Source organism: Saimiri boliviensis, chromosome 12 (genome assembly GCF_048565385.1).
Source record: "Saimiri boliviensis isolate mSaiBol1 chromosome 12, mSaiBol1.pri, whole genome shotgun sequence".
NCBI lineage: Eukaryota > Metazoa > Chordata > Mammalia > Primates > Cebidae > Saimiri > Saimiri boliviensis.
Genome location: NC_133460.1, coordinates 1,075,846 through 1,094,973, shown reverse-complemented (window position 1 = coordinate 1,094,973; position 19,128 = coordinate 1,075,846). Strand labels below are relative to the sequence as shown.

Here is a 19,128-nt window from a genome sequence, read left to right as displayed (position 1 = left end):
GCCCTTCTGCCCCCTACAAACCTCCTTCCTGGGCTGGCATGAGCTTTTCACCCCATTTCCTCTGAGAAAGCCCTTTGTCCATAGACATCAGCCTTTTTTTAGCACAGCAGGATGGGTGGGATCCATCAGTGAGGAGCTCATGAGGCTCTTCCAGGGCTTCATGGTGAGACCTTTACAAAGACGGAGGTGGGAAATGAGTGAGGAATGAGCCACGTGTCTCTTTCATGGGAGCCTGGATGAGAAGGTGAAGCCACTGCCCAGGACGCTACCATCTCCTTGGCTTTCAAGGGAAAACAGGAAGGTTTCTAGAGCACAACAGAGTTACAAAACCACCCCTCGTTTAGGCAGGTGAGAAGACCATAGTGCAAAAGGTGGGGCTCCTGGTGAAGAGGAAGCCATGCCGTGGTCCAGCCGGAGCTGCATCTCAGAACTCCACCCATACCCTGCACTCTGTTGAGTTGTGGCACTGGATGTCCTAATTGTCTGTGAGTCCGTTTATCAGACCCAGTTCGCCTCGGAGCTCCAGAGACCGCCCCCGCATTCCTGGATTCCCAGGGGTTCTCCTACCTCCTCTGGCCTCCCTCACTTACTTGAACTGCGGGTTGTCCCTGCACAGCTCCACATTGGGGCGCCGGGTCCGGCACTCCAGCCTCGTCTGGGCCACCTTCAGTGGGCCCTCCTTAGCCATGATGGACCTTTCCAGCAGCATGATGGTGTTCTCAGCCTGGAAGATCTCCTGCAGCGTCTGTGGGGAACACACAGGAGTCACCACCCACCAGGCCCTCCTGACCTCTTCTGGCTAGGGGCCTGGATGGGCCTCAAGTCAACTAGGTCAGCCTCCAGCCAGGCCCTTAAGATAGCCCATCCTCAGCCTTCAGCACCTGTGGGGCAGGGAGCTTACCCTTCCTAAGAAACCCTGACAAGCTGCTTCAGGCACCACTAGTCACCAGGGCACTGTGGACGTGGAAGATTGGCCAGTACCATGGTTGCTTTTGTTCTGAATCTCCAAAAGCCATTAGAGTTGCCAGTCAGTATTCAGCAGGAAGAAAGCAAAGGAAGGGAGTGACGAAGAGGGAGACAGAGAAGGAGAGGGAGAGGAGGAGGCGGCAGGCCTTTCAGAGTAACAGAGACTTCACAACAGGAGCCAATCTTCAAGCCAGTTTCACTTCATTTGTATATAAGGATACATATATATGTATGCAAACAGATCCAGAGTTTATCTTCTTAGTAATTACCTTCTTTTTTTTTTGAGACGGAGTTTCGCTCTTGTTACCCAGGCTGGAGTGCAATGGCGCGATCTCGGCTCACCGCAACCTCCGCCTCCTGGGTTCAGGCAATTCTCCTGCCTCAGCCTCCTGAGTAGCTGGGATTACAGGCACGCGCCACCATGCCCAGCTAATTTTTTGTATTTTTAGTAGAGACGGGGTTTCACCATGTTGACCAGGATGGTCTCGATCTCTCGACCTCGTGATCCACCCGCCTCGGCCTCCCAAAGTGCTGGGATTACAAGCTTGAGCCACCGCGCCCGGCCAGTAATTACCTTCTTGTTTGTTTGTTTGTTTGTTTTGAGACAGAGTCCTGCTCTGTCGCCCAGGTGCCCAGGCTGGAGTGCAGTGGCATGATCTCAACTCACTGCAACCTCTGCCTCCTGGGTTCAAGCGATTCTCCTGCCTCAGCCTCCCAAGCAGGTGGAATTACAGGTACTTGGTACCTTGCCTGTCAGATTTTTTTTTTTTTTTTTTTTTTTGAGAAGGGGTTTCGCTCTTGTTACCCAGGCTGGAGTGCAATGGCGCGATCTCGGCTCACCGCAACCTCTGCCTCCTGGGTTCAGGCAATTCTCCTGCCTCAGCCTCCCGAGTAGCTGAGATTACAGGCACGCGCCACCATGCCCAGCTATTTTTTTTGTATTTTTAGTAGAGACGGGGTTTCACCATGTTGACCAGGATGGTCTCGATCTCTTGACCTCGTGATCCACCCGCCTCGGCCTCCCAAAGTGCTGGGATAACAGGCTTGAGCCACCGCGCCCGGACAGATTTTTGTATTTTTAGTAGAGATGGGGTTTCACCATGTTGGCCGGGCTGGTCTCAAACTCCTGACCTCAAGTGATCCACTTGCCTCAGTCCCCGAAAGTGCTGGATTTATAGGCGTGAACCACTACACCCAGCCCATTTTTTTTTTTTAAACAAATCCAAACAAATCCAGAGTTTACCCTCTTAGTAACTAGATCAGTGAATAAAGAAGAAAGAAAGTGGTGGGATGCAGTGGCTCATGCCAGTAATCCCAGCAACTTTGGGAGGCCGAGGCAGGCAGATCATGAGGTCACGAGTTTGAGACCAGCCTGGCCAATATGGTGAAACCCCATCTCTACTAATAATACAGAAATTAGCTAGGCATGGTAGTACATGCCTGTAGTCCCAGCTACTCAGGAGACTGAGGCAGAAGAATCACTCGACGGCAGGAGGCAGAGATTGCAGTGAGCCAAGATCACACCACTGCACTCCAGCCTGGGCGACAGAGCAAGACTCCTCAAAAAAAAGGGCCAGGCACGGTGGCTCATGCCTGTAATCTCAGCACTTTGGGAGGCCGAGGTGGGCAGATCACCTGAGGTCAGGAGTTCAAGACCAGCCTGACCAACATGGAGAAACCCCGTCTCTAGTAAAAAATACTAAATTAGCTGGACATGGTGGCAGATGCCTGTAATCCCAGCTACTCAGGAGGCTGAGACAGGAGAATTGCTTGAACTCAGGAAATTGAGATCGCGCCACTGCACTCCAGCATGGGCAACAAGAGTGAAAGTCTGTCTCAAAAAAAAAAAAAAAAAAAAAAAAAAGAAGGAAGAAGGTAAGGAAAGAAGAATGAAAGAGTGGAAGGAGGAAAGGAGCGGAAGAGGGAGAAAGAAAGGCAGGAAGAAAGACACAACTTTTTATTGGTCGAAATACTTTTTCCAATGTCATGTCACCACTGTACCCTGTAATTTATAAAAGTGCAGATCTCAGGAAAAGGCAGGCAAGAGCCTGCTGAGGCCTGAGAATGTTCTACATCTTGAACTGAAGATTTCATAGATACAAACATAGACGAAAATTCACCTTAAAAATCCATCAAGCTGTGAGCTTTACTGTTACACCTCAACAGAAAATACAATGAAAATCAGAAAAAGTCAAATACAAGGCACGATTGGTGAAATGCCAACATTTGTGTTGGGTACATGAAAGTCTTTCATTTATTTTAATTTTTTGAGACAGGGTCTTGCTCCGTCACTCAGGCTGGAGGGCAGTTGCACAACACGGCTCACCACAGCCTCAACCTCCGGGGCTCAAGTGATATTCCCACCTCAGCCTCAAAAGTAGCAGGGACTACAGGCACACACCACCACTCCTGGCTAATTGTTTAAATTTTTTCAAGAGACAAGGTCTTGCTATGTTACTCAGACCAGTCTTGAACTCCTAGGCTTGAGCAACTGTCACTCCTCGGCCTCCCAAATTGTTGGGATTATAGGTGTGACCCACAGCACTTAGTGGGAGTCTTTTATAGGATTCTCTCTACTTCTGTGTGTTTGAAACTTTCCACAACAAAAAATGAAAGGATGAGAGAATAAACAAAGAATGGGCACAAAAGCCTACTCAATTACCAGAAAAACCCAACCTTGCACTTGACCAACCACAAACACACCTGGAACTGAGACACTGGCACTAAATGATGTCACCTCACTGTGACTGAAACATCCACTCTGCACCCTGCTGTCACCCCGTGGCCCCTGACCTGTGAGCACTTCTGCTGGCCACAGTCTCCCTCTCCTGTGACAAGGTCCTTTGAGGAGAAGCTGTCCTGACACCCCATCCCAGACTTACAGGACGCAATGGCGAGGTTGCATATGCTCAGTCCCCGAGACGCCTAGAAACGATGCAGTGATGCCCTGCCATAATGGCCTCCAATGCTCAGAAGGACGTGCCAGTACAACTCATGACCATGAGAAGTTTGATTTCACTTGCCCTGAGACTCCATAACACCTAGAGAGGCCATTAGCTCCACCAGGAACATCTCCATGGAGTCACTGTTGGAGATGTACCGGCTCTTCCATGCAAGGGCATCTGCTTTATGAGTGTGAATGCTACCTTGATACAAGACCATGGTGAGTCGACATCTTTGACCATTTCTACCCTGTTCATATAATGGATGAAGAGGGTAATTCAAAGAAACAACCAGTGAAGCCCTACTTGGAAGGTACATCATCCAAACCATGGAAGTCTAGGGAAAGAGAGAGACAGACAGAAGACCATGATGTAAAAAACAACAAGCACTATCTGCAAGTGACATGGGTAATTAATTAAACATTTGTTCAATAATACTGCCTACCTTTTTCATTTTAGACTGGTGGTAAGTGACAATGACTTTCAACAGAATGGTCCCAAAGGCACTTTCAAATCATACTCAAGGTTGGGTGCAGTGGCTCACACCTGTAATCCCAACACTTTGGGAGGCCAAGGTGGGAGAATTGCTTGAGCCCACGAGTTTGAGACCAGCCTGGACAACACAGCAAGACCTTATCTCTACAAAAGACTTTTGAAATTAGCCAGGCATGGTGGCACACGGCTGTAGTCCCAGCTACTGGGTAGGCTGAGGCTGGAGGACTACTTGAGCCCAGGAGTTCAAGGTTGCCGTAAGCTATGATCGCACACTGCACTCCAGCCTGGGTGACAGAGCAAGACCCTATCTCCAAAAAAAAAAAAAAAAAAAAAACAAAACCCCAAACAGTTGTACATTCTGATATATTCTCCATCAACACACTCACAACATACCAGAGGCAGATTGGGAACAATAGGAGTGCTGAGTCAGAAATTAGACCACCAAGGCCAAATCTTGGTATCACCACTATACCTATAAGACCTGGGGCATCCAAGCCCTTAAGTGGAGGTGATAAAAGTGTCTGCCCAGAAAGTGTGTGACAAGAATAAAATACAACACTGCTAAAATACAACGTACAGCTTTCCAAGACTCCCTGGCACAAACTAAGTGCTCATCAGAGGTCAGCTATGACAATGATCACAATCTACTTTTCAAATATGAGACCTATACATTGAAATACCACTGGTTCCAAGAAGCCTCATCCCATCCTCCCAGTGGAAATAAATCACATCTCCGGCATAAGCAAAGGTTTGTGTCTCCACTAACACACCTCAGACACTGTTTCACAGCAGGGTAGGTTGGGACCCCCAGTCAGAGTGTAAGCCACTCCTGGGGAGGGTCCAGGCCCACCTGTCCCCTTTTGTGTCCCCTCTGCATCCTTGCACCTGCTCCCAGATCTGTACCTTGGGACTAGACCCTGGCACCGCCTCACAGCCTGATCTTCTGCCAGCCCACCCTTAAAGCTTATGGATGCTTCTTTCTTCTTCCTCCTCCTTTTTCTTTCTCCTCCTCCTCCTTCCTTCCTTTCTTGTCCTTCCTGCCTGCGTGCCTCACTAGCTCCCTCCTCCCTTCTCCCCTTCTCCTCTCCCTCCCCGCTCCTCCTCTCCCTCCTTCCCCTCCTTCTCCTTCTTGGGACAGGGTCTCTGTTGCTGGGACTGAAGAGCAGTGGCAGGATCATGGCTCACTGTAAGCTCTGCCTCCCAGGCTCAAGTGATCCTCCCACCTCAGCCTCCTCAGTAGTTGGGACTACAGGGGCATGCTACCACACTCAGCTAACATTCTTTGTACATTTTTAGAGAGGGGTCCTGCTCTGTTGCCCAGGCTAGTCTCAAACTCCTGAACTAAAGTGATCCTGCAGCCTTGACCTCTTGAAGCACTGAGAATACAGGCATGTGCACATGAGCCACCGTGACTAGCCTGTACATGACATTTTACAACACAGATTTTTTTAAAGCTTTGTAGGTTTTCTGAGGCACAGTTGACATATAATAAATTGCACATGTTAATGTTTACGATTAGCTGAGGTTGGACTTATGTATATACCCATGAAGCCACTGCCATAATAAGACAATGAATGAATCCATCACTCCCAAAGGTTTCCATACACCTCTTTATAATCCCTCCCTCCTGCCTCTGCCTACCTTAGGCAACCCTGATCACAGATAAACACTTCTGTCACAATCCATTAGTTTGCCTTTCTACCATCATAATCTGACAGCATGTACTTTTTTTTGGAGAGGGGGTGGTTCTGGCTTCTTTTACTCAGCATAATTATTTTGAGAATTATTCATGTTGTTGTGTGTATCAGTAATTTGGTTCATTTCAATGCTCGATATCACATTGTGTAGCTACACCACAATTTTCATCTAGTCTCCTGTTGATGGACATTGTGGGTTGTTTCCACTTTGGGGCTATTACAAATAAGAGCTGCTATGAGCATTTGTATTCAAGTCTTTGAGCAGGTGTATACTTTCATTTCTTTTGGGTAAATGCGTAAGAGTGGAATAGCTGGATCAAAGGATGGTTGATGTTTCATGTTTTAAGAAACTGTCAAAGTTTTCCCCGCAGTTTCCGGTTTTCATTCCCACCAGCAGTATTCAAGAGTGCCAGTTGCTCCACACCTTCATCGGCACTTAGTGTGGTCAGTCTTTTTCATTTCAACCATTCTTGTGGAGATGTACTGGTATATTGTGGTTTTAATTTGCATTGTGCTTATCTCTTTGAAAAGTAGGTCTTCAGAGAAGCATGTGGATTAGCCCAGGTAGTACAGGTCGGCAGAGAGGGGGTGGGGACTGAGGGGTGACAATCATAGATGACATTAACCAGAAGAGGCTCCTGTCCCCACACTCTCCTCCTATGGTCTGCAAGCACCAGCCACTGAGGTGCTACAGCCAAGAGGGGCCTGATATTTCCAAGGGAAAGGATAGTATCACTTCTCATCTCTCCCAGTACATTTAGGTGATTATCAGCAGGCCCTAGAAACCCCCAAATTCCCCCAGACCCCACCATATTTGGAGTTGGGCATTAATATAACATGGAGGCCTGGTGTGTAACTGCAGCACTTTAGGAGGTTGAGGTGGGAGGATCACTTGAGTCCAGGAGTTTGAGATCAGGCTGGGCAACAGAGTGAGACCCCATCTCTACAAAAGATAGACAAAATTAACCAGGCATGGTGATGCATGCTTGTAGTCCCAGCTACATGGGAGGCTGAGGCAGGGGATCACTTGAGCATGGGAGGTCAAAGCTGCAGGGAATCGAGATCACTCCACTGCACTCCAGCCCAGGTGACACAGTGAGTGTCTCAAAAATAAATAGGCTGGGTGGAGTGGCTCATGCCTGTAATTCTATCACTTTGGGAGGCCAAGGCAGGCAGATCATAAGGTAATGAGATCGAGACCAGCCTGGCCAACATGGTGAAACCCCGTCTCTACTAAAATATAAAAATTAGCTAGCTGTGTGTGGTAGTACGTGCCTATAATCCCAGCTACTCAGGAGGCTGAGGCAGGAGGAGAATTGCTTGAACCTGAGAGGTGGAGGCTGCAGTGAGCTGGTATCTTGCCATTGCACTCCAGCCTGGGTGACAGAGTGAGACTCCATCTCAAAATAAATAAATAAATAATCACATGAAAGGAACAAAAAAGGGATCCTGTCCATTGACTGTCTCAACTGGAATCAGGCAAAGCCTTCACAACTTCTAGCACAAGACTAGCTCCAGAGAACAGTCGCAGAGTACAAAAATAAACCAACATCAGGAAAGAAACTCAAGATAAAAACCAAGTTTCAAAACCACAGTAACAAGACTGTATACATGGTGGATTCTACTTTAAAAGACACAAACACACACATCGTATGTTCATAAAGCATTAGCAGACCTACTGTGTGTTAAAACACACACTCTGAATGAAGAGACTCCCAAACAGACTTTGTGTGAGCAACACCCAGGTGAATAAAGGTGGGCTAAGACAGAAAAGGGTGTCAGTCAAGGGTGGTGGCATAGGGGTTGGTTTTATAGGTTGTGGGGGAGGCAGTGGAAAGTTACAAAAGTTACAGTTGGCAGGTTTTTTGCAAGCTAGGAGGGGTCCTTGGTTTGCAAGCTGGAAGATGGTTGTAGGGTGTGGCATTATGAGGTTGGCCAAAGTTGGTTACCAAGTCCAATAACCTTGTCAATAGAGGCAGGAATAAGAAACAATAAGGGGCCGGGCGCGGTGGCTCAAGCCTGTAATCCCAGCACTTTGGGAGGCCGAGGCGGGTGGATCACGAGGTCAAGAGATCAAGACCATCCTGGTCAACATGGTGAAACCCCGTCTCTACTAAAAATACTAAAAACTAGCTGGGCATGGTGGCACGTGCCTATAATCCCAGCTACTCAGGAGGCTGAGGCAGGAGAATTGCCTGAACCCGGGAGGCGGAGGTTGCGGTGAGCCGAGATCGCGCCATTGCACTCCAGCCTGGGTAGCAAGAGCGAAACTCCGTCTCAAAAAAAAAAAAAGAAAAAAAAAAAAGAAACAATAAGGGATCCTCTCAGAGTTAAGTAAGCAATGGCAGGGGTTGAAAATTTCTTCCTCTTTCCATGATCTTATAGCCGTTTCAGGTTTCTAATTCCGGAAGGCCCTCCTGAGGTGCTGGTCACAGGTGTTGCCATGCCCTCCATGCACGGTCAGACCTTACACTATGTACTCAGAAAAGTTAAAAATAAAATTTGCAGTGATTAAAAAAAAAAAAAAGCTCTAGAAAAGCTCAGCTCAGGCCATTCCTTGAAGTCTCTCTTCCTAGAAAAAGCTAAGGGGCTGGCCACAGGCTGGCAGGGCCGAGAAATGACAGAGCTACCGATGTTCACCCAAACCCATCTGGATTGCCACGCCCCGGCCAAACCACTAGCTGTAGGAGTGCATGACACTCATCTTATCTTTTGTGTTCTGGAGCTTTGATATCTGAGGCATTGCTGACCCTGGAGGCACCGCCCCTCCCAGGGTTAGCCAGTTCCTAGAGGTAAACAGACAACTCACCCTGGACTCTTCAAAAGCAAAGCAACCAACCCAGAGCTCACAGTCCAACCACCTCCTTTACTGTGAGCTCCCTGTCCACAAGGCCACAGTACGCCTGCTCTAATCACCCCAAGGCCAGGTACTGTTCAACTAGGGACAGTCCATATGCCCTGGGGCCCACTGAAAGGATCCTAATTAGCCATTCCTAACCCTCTTACTCTGCCCCACCCAGCCCTTCCCACAGAAACCATAACAAAAGCTCCTGCTCACTTCTCCCCCTCCCTCCCTCCTTCCGGAGCCACCCCAATGCTCCCCGTGTAGACCCCTGTGGTGTGGAATCCCTCCGACCACCACGGGAACTATCTTTTCCATGGTGATTATCTGCTGATCTGTTGCCCTTAGTCTGGCTGGCTTCTTTTACTTAGCCTATTGTAAGAATCATTCATATTGTTGTGTCACTGGTCTGTTTCACTTTACTGTTCAATATTCCATTGTAGAAATAAACCAGGGACAGAAAGTCAAACACCACATGCTCTCACGCATATGCAGAAGCTAAGGTGTTGATCACATAGAAATAAACAGTAGAAAAAAAAAAAAAACAGAGGCCAGGCGCGGTGGCTCAAGCCTGTAATCCCAGCACTTTGGGAGGCTGGGGCGGGTGGATCACAAGGTCAAGAGATCGAGACCATCATGGTCAACATGGTGAAACCCCATCTCTACTAAAAATACAAAAAATTAGCTGGGCATGGTGGCGCGTGCCTGTAATCCCAGCTACTCAGGAGGCTGAGGCAGGAGAATTGCCTGAACCCAGGAGGCGGAGGTTGCGGTGAGCCGAGATCGCGCCATTGCACTCCAGCCTGGGTAACAAGAGCGAAAACTCCGCCTCAAAAAAAAAAAAAACAGAAGTAAATAGTAGAATAGAAGACACTAGACGCTGGGAAGTTGAAGGGAAAGCTCGGGGGACAAAGAGTTATTAACGATTACAAAATTGGCCAGGCACAGTCGCTCATGTTGTAATGCCAGCACTTTGGGAGGCTGAGGCAGGCGGATCACCTGAGGTCAGAGGTTTGAGACCAGCCTGGCCAACATGGCAAAGCCCTGTCTCTACTAAAAATACAAAATTTAGCCACATTTAATTTCAGCTACTCAGGAGGCTGAGGCAGGAGAATTGCTTGAACCCGGGAGGCAGAGGTTGCAGTGAGCTAAGATCGTGCCACTGCACTCCAGCCTGGACAGAGCAAGACTTTGTCAAAAAACTAAAAATAGCCGGGCACAGTGGCTCACGCCTGTAATTCCAGCACTTTGGGAGGCCGAGGTGGGTGGATCACGAGGTCAAGAGATCGAGACCATCCTGGTCAACATGGTGAAACCCCGTCTCTACTAAAAATACAAAACATTAGCTGGGCATGGTGGCGCGTGCCTGTAATCCCAGCTACTCAGGAGGCTGAGGCAGGAGAATTGCCTGAACCCAGGAGGCGGAGGCTGCGGTGAGCCGAGATCGCGCCATTGCACTCCAGCCTGGGTAACAAGAGCGAAACTCCATCTCAAAAAAAAAATAAAAAGTAAAAAAAGATCACAAAATTCTAGTGTTTTATACCACTGTAGGATAACTATAACATAAGTTCCAAACAGCCTTAAGTAAAGCAGGAAAGGTCACAAAACCAACCTGTCGAACTGGGAACTGGGAAGGAAGGGTGACTTATTTGGCTGGGAGCATAGATGCCTAACAGCTGAGCTCCCAACAAAGAAAATCCCTGCCCTTTTAAAGGCTTACAACTCCAGAAATTACATGTGAAAGGGTCTTGATCCATGGAGTAGGCACGGGGTACATGACTTAGGTGGGGGCTTGAAACAATGCCTTTTGGAGGAAAGATTTCTCCACACCATGCCTGCATCTGCAGGAGTGCGATTACGGGTGGTGCCTGGGTCTACCAGCCTTTACTTCTCCTACGAAATGCAATGTAGAAGTCTAGGGGGAAAGGCCCTTAGAAGCTTAAGAGGATTAAGGGTCTCCTTCCTCAGAAGGAATATAGTGAATGTTCCCAACTCAAGAAGTGATAGTTGAGATGAAAGAAATGCAAATTACCCTGATCACTATACACAGTATGTATTGAAACATAGGCACAATTACCGTATCTATTTAAAAAATAAAGGCTGGGCATGGTGGGTCATGCCTGTAGTCCCAGCACTTTGGGATGTCAAGGCAGGAGACTCACTTGAGGCCAGGAGTTTGAGACCAGCCTGGGCAACATAGTGAGACCCCATCTCTAAAAAAAAAAAAATTACCTGGGCCTGGTAGCTCATGTCTACAGTCTTAGCTACTCAGAAGGCTGAGGGGAGAAGACTCTTGAGCCCATGAGTTTGAGGCTCCAGGGAGCTGTGACTACACCACTGTACTGCAGGCTAGGTGACAAAGCAAGACGCTATACCTAAACATTTCCACGAAAGCACTGTGTTTTAAAACAATGAGGCCAGCTCTTCACATAATATTCATGATATGGTCTGTGCTGTCCAGCACGAGGCTGCAGGTGACACATGGCTGTCCAGTATTTGAATGTGGCTAGTCCAAACTGAGATGAGCCGTAAGCACATGATATGCACCAGATTTAGAAGACTTGACATAAGAAAAATGTTATAAAATATCTCTGTAGTAGTTTTTATATTGAACACATATAAAAATAATACCTTGGATATATTACATTACATAAAACATATTAAAATCAATTTCATGCCTGGCATGGTGGCTCACTCCTGTAATCCCAATACTTTGGGAGGCCGAGGCAGGTTGATTACCTGAGGTCAGGAGTCTAAGACCAGCCTGGCCTACATGGTAAAACCCCATCTCTATTAAAAATACAACAAATTAGTTGGGCATAGTGGTGGGTGACTGTAATCCCAGCTACTCAGGAGTATGAGGCAGGAGAATCACTTCAACCTGGGAGGCAGAGGTTGCAGTGAGCCAAAATTGTGCCATTGCATTCCAGACTGGGCAACAAGAGCAAAACTCTGTCTCAAAAAATAAAATCAATGTTGCCGTTTTTACTTTTCCAAACAGCTACTAGACAGTTTAAAATTACAAAAGGGGTGGCAGGGTGCACTGGCACACGCCTGTAACCCCAGCACTTCGGGAGGCCAAGGCGGGTGGATCATCTGACCTCGGGAGTTGGAGACCAGCCTGACCAACAAGGAGAAACCCCGTGTCTACAAAATTAGAGACACAAAAAATACAAAATTAGCCAGGCGTGGTGGCACATGTCTGTAATCCCAGCTATTTGGGAGGCTGAGGCGGAGAACTGCTTGAACCTAGGAGGTGGAGGTTGCAGTGAGCCGAGATTGTACCACTGCACTCCAGATTGGGCAACAAGAGTGAAACTCCGTCTCAAAAAATACATAAATAAAAGAAAATAACACAAAGGGCTTGCACTGTGTTTCTACCGGACAGTGCTCATTGAGACCCTGCTGAGGACTTTACAGCTGATAAAGTCCTTTCCCATCTTTTACATCATTTGATACCCACAATAGCCCACTGGGAAAGCGAGTCCATCACTGCTATTCCCACTGCACATATCAAGTCAACTGGGGCCCAGAGAGGGGCTGTCAACAGCTAAGTGCATCCTCAGAGGTGGACGTGAGGCTTGAAACCCTAAAGTCATTTTTCTCAAAGTGGCATTCACAGACTCCTACATCTGATTCTTCCAGAGGGCTTATGATGTATGCAGATCCTGGCACCCTACACACTTACTGCATCCAAATCTCACCTCCCCAGGCCCTTCTTTAGATGTTACCTCCAAAGAAAGAGCCTCCCAGACCACTCTGTTCAAAATGGACAACAACCTCCATCATGCCACCCCTCAACTGGCTGCCCCCTTCTTTCCTGCATTTATTTGTCTGCATGGATTGATTTATCTCCAGCTCTTAAAGGCACCAGGAAATTACTTCCTTCCTAGAACATAAGCTGTCAGAAATCAGGGGCTGCGTTTTGTTCATGCTGTTCTCCCATCAGCTACAGCGGTGTGAGGTGCAGCATTAGGGTTACCAGTGAAGCTATAGAACTTCCAGTTACGTTTGAATTCCATGTAAAGAACAAAACAGTTTCTCATCGACGTCTATAATGGAGCTCTCATGAAGGAGATGAGCAGCTTTATAAGAAGGGGCCAGAGGGCTACTTTGCTGTTTCTCCCATGTGAAGAAAAACTAGGAAGTCGGCTGTCTATAATCCAGAAGAGGGCACTCGCCAGAACCCAATCATGCTGGCACCTTGACCTCAGACTTTTAGCCCCCAGAATGATGAGAAATAAATTTCATTGTTTACAAGCCACCTACCCTATGGTACTTGGTTATAATAGCAAGAATGCACAGAAGCAAACCCTAGTTATTGCATGAGACATACTAATGTTAAAACATGACTTGTAAGGCCGGGCGCGGTGGCTCAAGCCTGTAATCCCAGCACTTTGGGAGGCCGAGGCGGGTGGATCACGAGGTCGAGAGATCGAGACCGTCCTGGTCAACGTGGTGAAACCCCGTCTCTACTAAAAATACAAAAAAAAATTAGCTGGGCATGGTGGCGCGTGCCTGTAATCCCAGCTACTCAGGAGGCTGAGACAGGAGAATTGCTTGAACCCAGGAGGCGGAGGTTGCGGTGAGCCGAGATCGTGTCATTGCACTCCTGCCTGGGTAACAAGAGCAACACTCTGTCTCAAAAAAAAAAAAAAAAAAAAAAAAAAACATGACTTGTAGACCACGTGTAGTGGCTCACACCTAAAATCCTAACCCCTGGGGAGGCCAAGGTGGGAGCACTGCTTGAACCCAGGAGTTTGAGACCAGCCTGGGCAACATGGTGAAAACCCATCTCTACAAAAAATACAAAAATTAGTCAGGCATGGTGTTATGTACCTGTGGTCCTAGCTACTTAGGAGGCTGAGGTGGGAGACTGCCTGAGCCCAGGAGGTCAAGGCGGCAGTGAACCGTGATGTACCACCACCGCACTCCAGCCTGGGCAGCAGAGCAAGATCCTGTCTCAAAAACAGTAATAATAATTTGGCCAGGCACAGTGGCTCATGCTTATAATCCCAGCACTTTGGGATGCCAAGGCAGATGGATCATCTGAGGTCTGGAGCTCAAAACCAGCCTGGCCAACATGGAGAAACCCCATCTCTACTAAAAGTACAAAAATTAGTCAGGCGTGGTGGCGGGTGCCTGTAATTCCAGCTACTTGGGAGGGTGAGACAGAAAAATCGCTTGAACCCGGGAGGTGGAGGTTGCAGGGAGCCAAGATCACAGCACTGCACTCCAGACTGGGTGACAAGTGACAAGAGTGAAACTCTGTCTCAAAAAATAAATAAAATAAAATAAATATTTGAGCTTTCTTTTTTTGAGATGGAGTTTCGCTCTTGTTACCTAGGCTGGAGTGCAATGGCGCCATCTTGGCTCACCGAAACCTCCACCTCCTGAGTTCAAGCAATTCTCCTGCCTCAGCCTCCTGAGTAGCTGGGATTACAGGCACATGCCACCATGCCCAGCTAACTTTTTGTATTTTTAGTAGAGACGGAGTTTCACCATGTTGACCAGGATGGTCTCGATCTCTTGACCTTGTGATACACCCGCCTCGGCCTCCCAAAGTGCTGGGATTGCAGGCTTGAGCCACCGCGCCCGGCTAAATAAATAAAATAATTTGTTAGACAGCCATGATGTCTCAGTGCCCGTAATCCCAGCACTTCGGGAGACTGAGGTGGGGGGATCCCTTGAGCCCAGGAGTTTGAGACTAGCCTGGGAAACATGGCGAGATCCCCTCTCTACAAACGAAATGAAAAACTGGCCAGGCATATAGTGCACACTGATAGTCCCAGCTACTTGGGAGGCTAAGGTAGGATTGTTTGAGACCAGGAGGTCGAAGTTGCACTGAGCTGTGATCGCAACACTATACTACACTCCAGCCTGGGCAACAGAGTGAGACTCTGTTAAAAAAAAAAAAAAAAAGAATTGTTGATCTGACATTCACGTTTAAATGGACATCCTGTATTTGTCTTTGCTAAATCTGGAAACCCGCTCAATAAACATCAATTGACTAAATGAATCACAGGGGGATCTGGAAGTCTAGGTTTTTAACTGGCTTCCCCCAGTGACTCTTGTGCACAGTCAAATTTGGGAACAATCTGCCCTAAAAATGTTAGAGTCCCACTCATCTCAGATTTTAAGATAGAGGAAAACTGATTACACAGTCAACTGCTCCTGAAGGAGGTGGGGCTGCAAGTATAACACCCAGTCCCTGCCTTTAAGGATTTTACAATCACTGGCCGGGCGCGGTGGCTCACGCCTATAATCCCAGCACTTTGGGAGGCCGAGGCGGGTGGATCACGAGGTCAAGAGATCGAGACCTTTCTGGTCAACATGGTGAAACCCCGTCTCTACTAAAAATACAAAAAATTAGCTGGGCATGGTGGCACGTGCCTGTAGTCCCAGCTACTCGGGAGGCTGCGGCAGGACAATTGCTTGAACCCAGGAGGCGGAGGTTGCGGTGAGCCGAGATCGCGCCATTGCACTCCAGCCTGGGTAACAAAAGCGAAACTCCGTCTCAAAAAAAAAAAAAAAAAAAAAAAAAGGATTTTACAATCACTTTATGTTTTTCGTTTCTCATAAGCTGTAAAACATTCACAAATCTTAACTTACAAGGAGTCACTATTTTAGTGAGGTTGGCTCCATACCCAATGGGCACCAAGAAATTGCTTAAAACAGAATTTTTTCAAATAATTAGGTCCTGGCTTCTGTATTAGCTTAAGAAAAAAACCAGGATAGACAGACAGAAGTTTGCTCCTTTAAGAGGACAAAAGGATGCCAGTTTCCTACTGGTGGAGTCAAGACGGGAAGCTGGGTTACAGGAGAGCAGGGAGGCCCAGCCTCCTCCAGAGCCCACCTAGGAGGGAAGCTAGTCCCCGACCTGGTCCTCTGTGAGCCACAGTAACTCAGTCCACATGCTGGTTAAACATTATCCCATAAGAATGTTTTGTGAGTGGCATATAAACACTCAATAGGGGAACACCTCTTGGAAGCCTTGGGGATTTTCTTCAGAAACCTCCCCCTTGTGGGGGCAGTGGGTGGGATGAACAACCCTCAGAATGCACTCACTCCAGCCCAGCGCAGAAGAAAATAGAGCCTTATATAGATGAAAAATGCTTCTTGGTGCCATTCTGCCCAGTGTTTGCTCTGTCATAGAAAACAGTCCCTACCATCTAGGCATCCCTACTTGAAGAGCCTATTGTTGGGGTCGATGAGGGGACATTACTGAGGGTTCAGTGGGTGATAAGCTGCCAGTGGGCTGGGCGCGTGACTCACACCTGTGGTCCCAGCACTCTGGGAGGGAGAGGCAGGCAGATCACTTGAGCCCAGGAGTTCAATCAGCCTGGGTAACATGGTGAGACCCTGTTTCTGCAAAAATTAAAAAAATAAGCTAGACAGCCAGGCGCGGTGGCTCAAGCCTGTAATCCCAGCACTTTGGGAGGCCGAGGCGGGTGGATCACGAGGTCGAGAGATCGAGACCATCCTGGTCAACATGGTGAAACCCCGTCTCTACTAAAAACACAAAAAATTAGCTGGGCATAGTGGCACGTGCCTGTAATCCCAGATACTCGGGAGGCTGAGGCAGGAGAATTGCCTGAACCCAGGAGGCAGAGGTTGCGGTGAGCCAAGATCGCGCCATTGCACTCCAGCCTGGGTGACAAGAGCGAAACTCCGTCTCAAAAAAAAAAAAAAAAAAAATAAGCTACACATAGTAGTAGGCACCTGCAGGCCTAGCTATTCAGGAGCTGAGGCAGGAGGATGGCTTAAACCCGGGGTGTTGAGGTTGCAGTGAGCTGTGATCATGCCACCGCACCCCAGCCTGGGTGACAGAGTGGGACCCTGTCTCAAAAAAAAGCCAACAAATAAAAAGCAGCAGCTGCCTGTGGTACTCGCCAGCGGTGCCCTAACCTGAGCCCATCCAGGGCAGCTCCCGGATGCTCCTCTCTACCAGTAGAGATTGTTGCTAGGGAAATCTAAAGATGTCTCGGGCCAGTGACCTAAGCCGCTCTGTCACTCTCTTTGTTCACTTTCTCTACTCCCTGGTCACCATGCTCAGGGCTCAGCCACCCTGCGATGGGGACCTGAAACTTTATAGAAGGCCTGTCTCCTGGGTCTCGGGAAGGAAAGGCTAACACTCATTCATGCACTCAAGTATTCATTCATTCATTCATTCATAGAGTCATTGATTCACGTGTCCACACAACAATCGTTTGTTGAGCACCTACGTAGTGCCAAGCACTGTTCCAGGCAGTGGAACCAGCTTAAGCAGAACAGCTGGAAAACCCTGTCATCGTGGAGTTGACATTCTGGTGGACTTCATACTCTGTTGTTTGCTTCTTTCTACAACAAACATTTGTTGAGCACATATAAGTGCTCACTACAAGTGAGACAAATGCTCACTTTCAGCATCAGAGGAACTCAGGTCCCTTCCACCTCCTGTTAAAAACATTTATTAGTTTTTTGTCTTTTTTTTTTTTTTTTTTGAGACGGAGTTTTCGCTCTTGTTACCCAGGCTGCAGTGCAATGGCGCGATCTCGGCTCACCGCAACCTCCGCCTCCTGGGTTCAGGCAATTCTCCTGCCTCAGCCTCCTGAGTAGCTGGGATTACAGGCACGCGCCACCATGCCCAGCTAATTTTTTGTATTTTTAGTAGAGACGGGGTTTCACCATGTTGACCAGAAAGGTCTCGATCTCTTGACCTTGTGATCCGCCCGCCTCGGCCTCCCAAAGTGCTAGGATTACAGGCTTGAGCCACCGTGCCCAGTCCTAAAAACATTTATTAGTAACGAGAGCGAAACTCCATCTCAAAAAAACAAAAAAAAAAAACCCATTTATTAGATGTCTTTAATGTACAGCACATGGGTGGGGGACAGGTCCATAAAAAAGGCACCATTTTAGGTCTCCTAGAATTCCTGTGTAAGCAGAGGAACGAGGGCAAAGCCACATATGACCCTTTATCAAGGCCAAGTCCTGCACCAAGACACATTAATCATCTCATTATAGGATCAAACCTATCCTATGCAGAAGGTTCTAGCAACATTCCCTGGCTTTTATTTTTATTTATTTATTTTTTGAGACAGAGTCTCGCTGTGTTGCCCAGGCTGGAATGCAGTGGCATGGTCTTGGCTCACTGCAACTGCTGCCTCCCAGATTCAAGTGATTCTCTTGCCTCATCTTCCCAAGTAGCTGGGACACAGGCATGCACCACAAAATCTGACTACCTTTTGCATTTTTTTTTTTTTTTTTTTTTTAGTAGAGATGGGGTTTCACCATGTTAGCCAGGCTGGTCTTGAACTCCCAGCCTCAAGTAATCCACCCGTCTTGGCCTCCCAAAGTGCTGGGATTATAAGCATGAGCCACCACACCCTGCCTGCATTTCCTGGTTTTTAGATGAGAGAAATGAGACAGTTACCTCCTTGTCAATTCTTTTTCAAACCTTGCTGGCTGTTTCCAGGCATGGGGCCACACATGGTGCTAGCCTGTCTTTGTCTCTCTAGCCCTGGGAGATTTTGTGTGGTTCACAAAGAGCAGCTTCAGCATCCAGCAGTTTCTGCAGGCCACAGCCTCAGACTGCATTTGAACGGCTGGCTCTGCTTTCCTTGTATTTATTTCTAGCTATCCTCTACTTAATGTAAGTGCCGATGATTTTCCATTTATTGAAGTGACCTGAAGGTTCTCTTTCATTTTCATTTCTTATTTTTTAGAGACAGGGTTTCTCTCTGTTGCCCAGGCTGGAGTACAATGGTGTGATCATGGCTCACTGCAACCTTAAACTCCCAGGCTCAAGTGATCCTCCTGTCTCCGCCTTCTGAGTAGCTGGTAATACAGGTGCATGCTACCACACCTGACTAATTTTTTATTTTTATTTTGTTTGTAGAAATTGGATCTTACTATGTTGCTCAGGCTGGAGTGCAGTGGAACTCACTGTCTTATCTCACTGCAGCCTAGAACTCCTGGGCTCAAGCGATTTTCCCAACTCAGCTTCCTATGTAGCTGGCACTACAAGTGTGTGCCACCATGCCTGGCTAATTTTTTGTAGAGATGGGGTTTGCTATATTGCCCAGGCTGGTCTTGAACTCCTAGCCTCAAGCCGTCCTCTTGCCTCAGACTCCCAAAGTTCTGGGATTATAGGCATGAACCACTACACCTGGCTGCGTCTCTTTTAAATATATATATATTTTTGAGA

At 47.7% G+C, this 19,128-nt stretch overlaps 1 protein-coding gene across 1 annotated transcript in view; it reads right to left on the bottom strand.

Moving 5' to 3' along the window:
* The window catches only part of TEKT5 (tektin 5), an 80,845-nt gene that overhangs the window by 9,744 nt on the left and 51,973 nt on the right, over positions 1-19,128 (bottom strand). Inside the window, exon 6 of the mRNA XM_003938737.4 lies at positions 591-745. Coding sequence (XP_003938786.3) covers positions 591-745 — 155 coding nt within the window. The remainder of the gene's footprint in view (positions 1-590; positions 746-19,128) is intronic.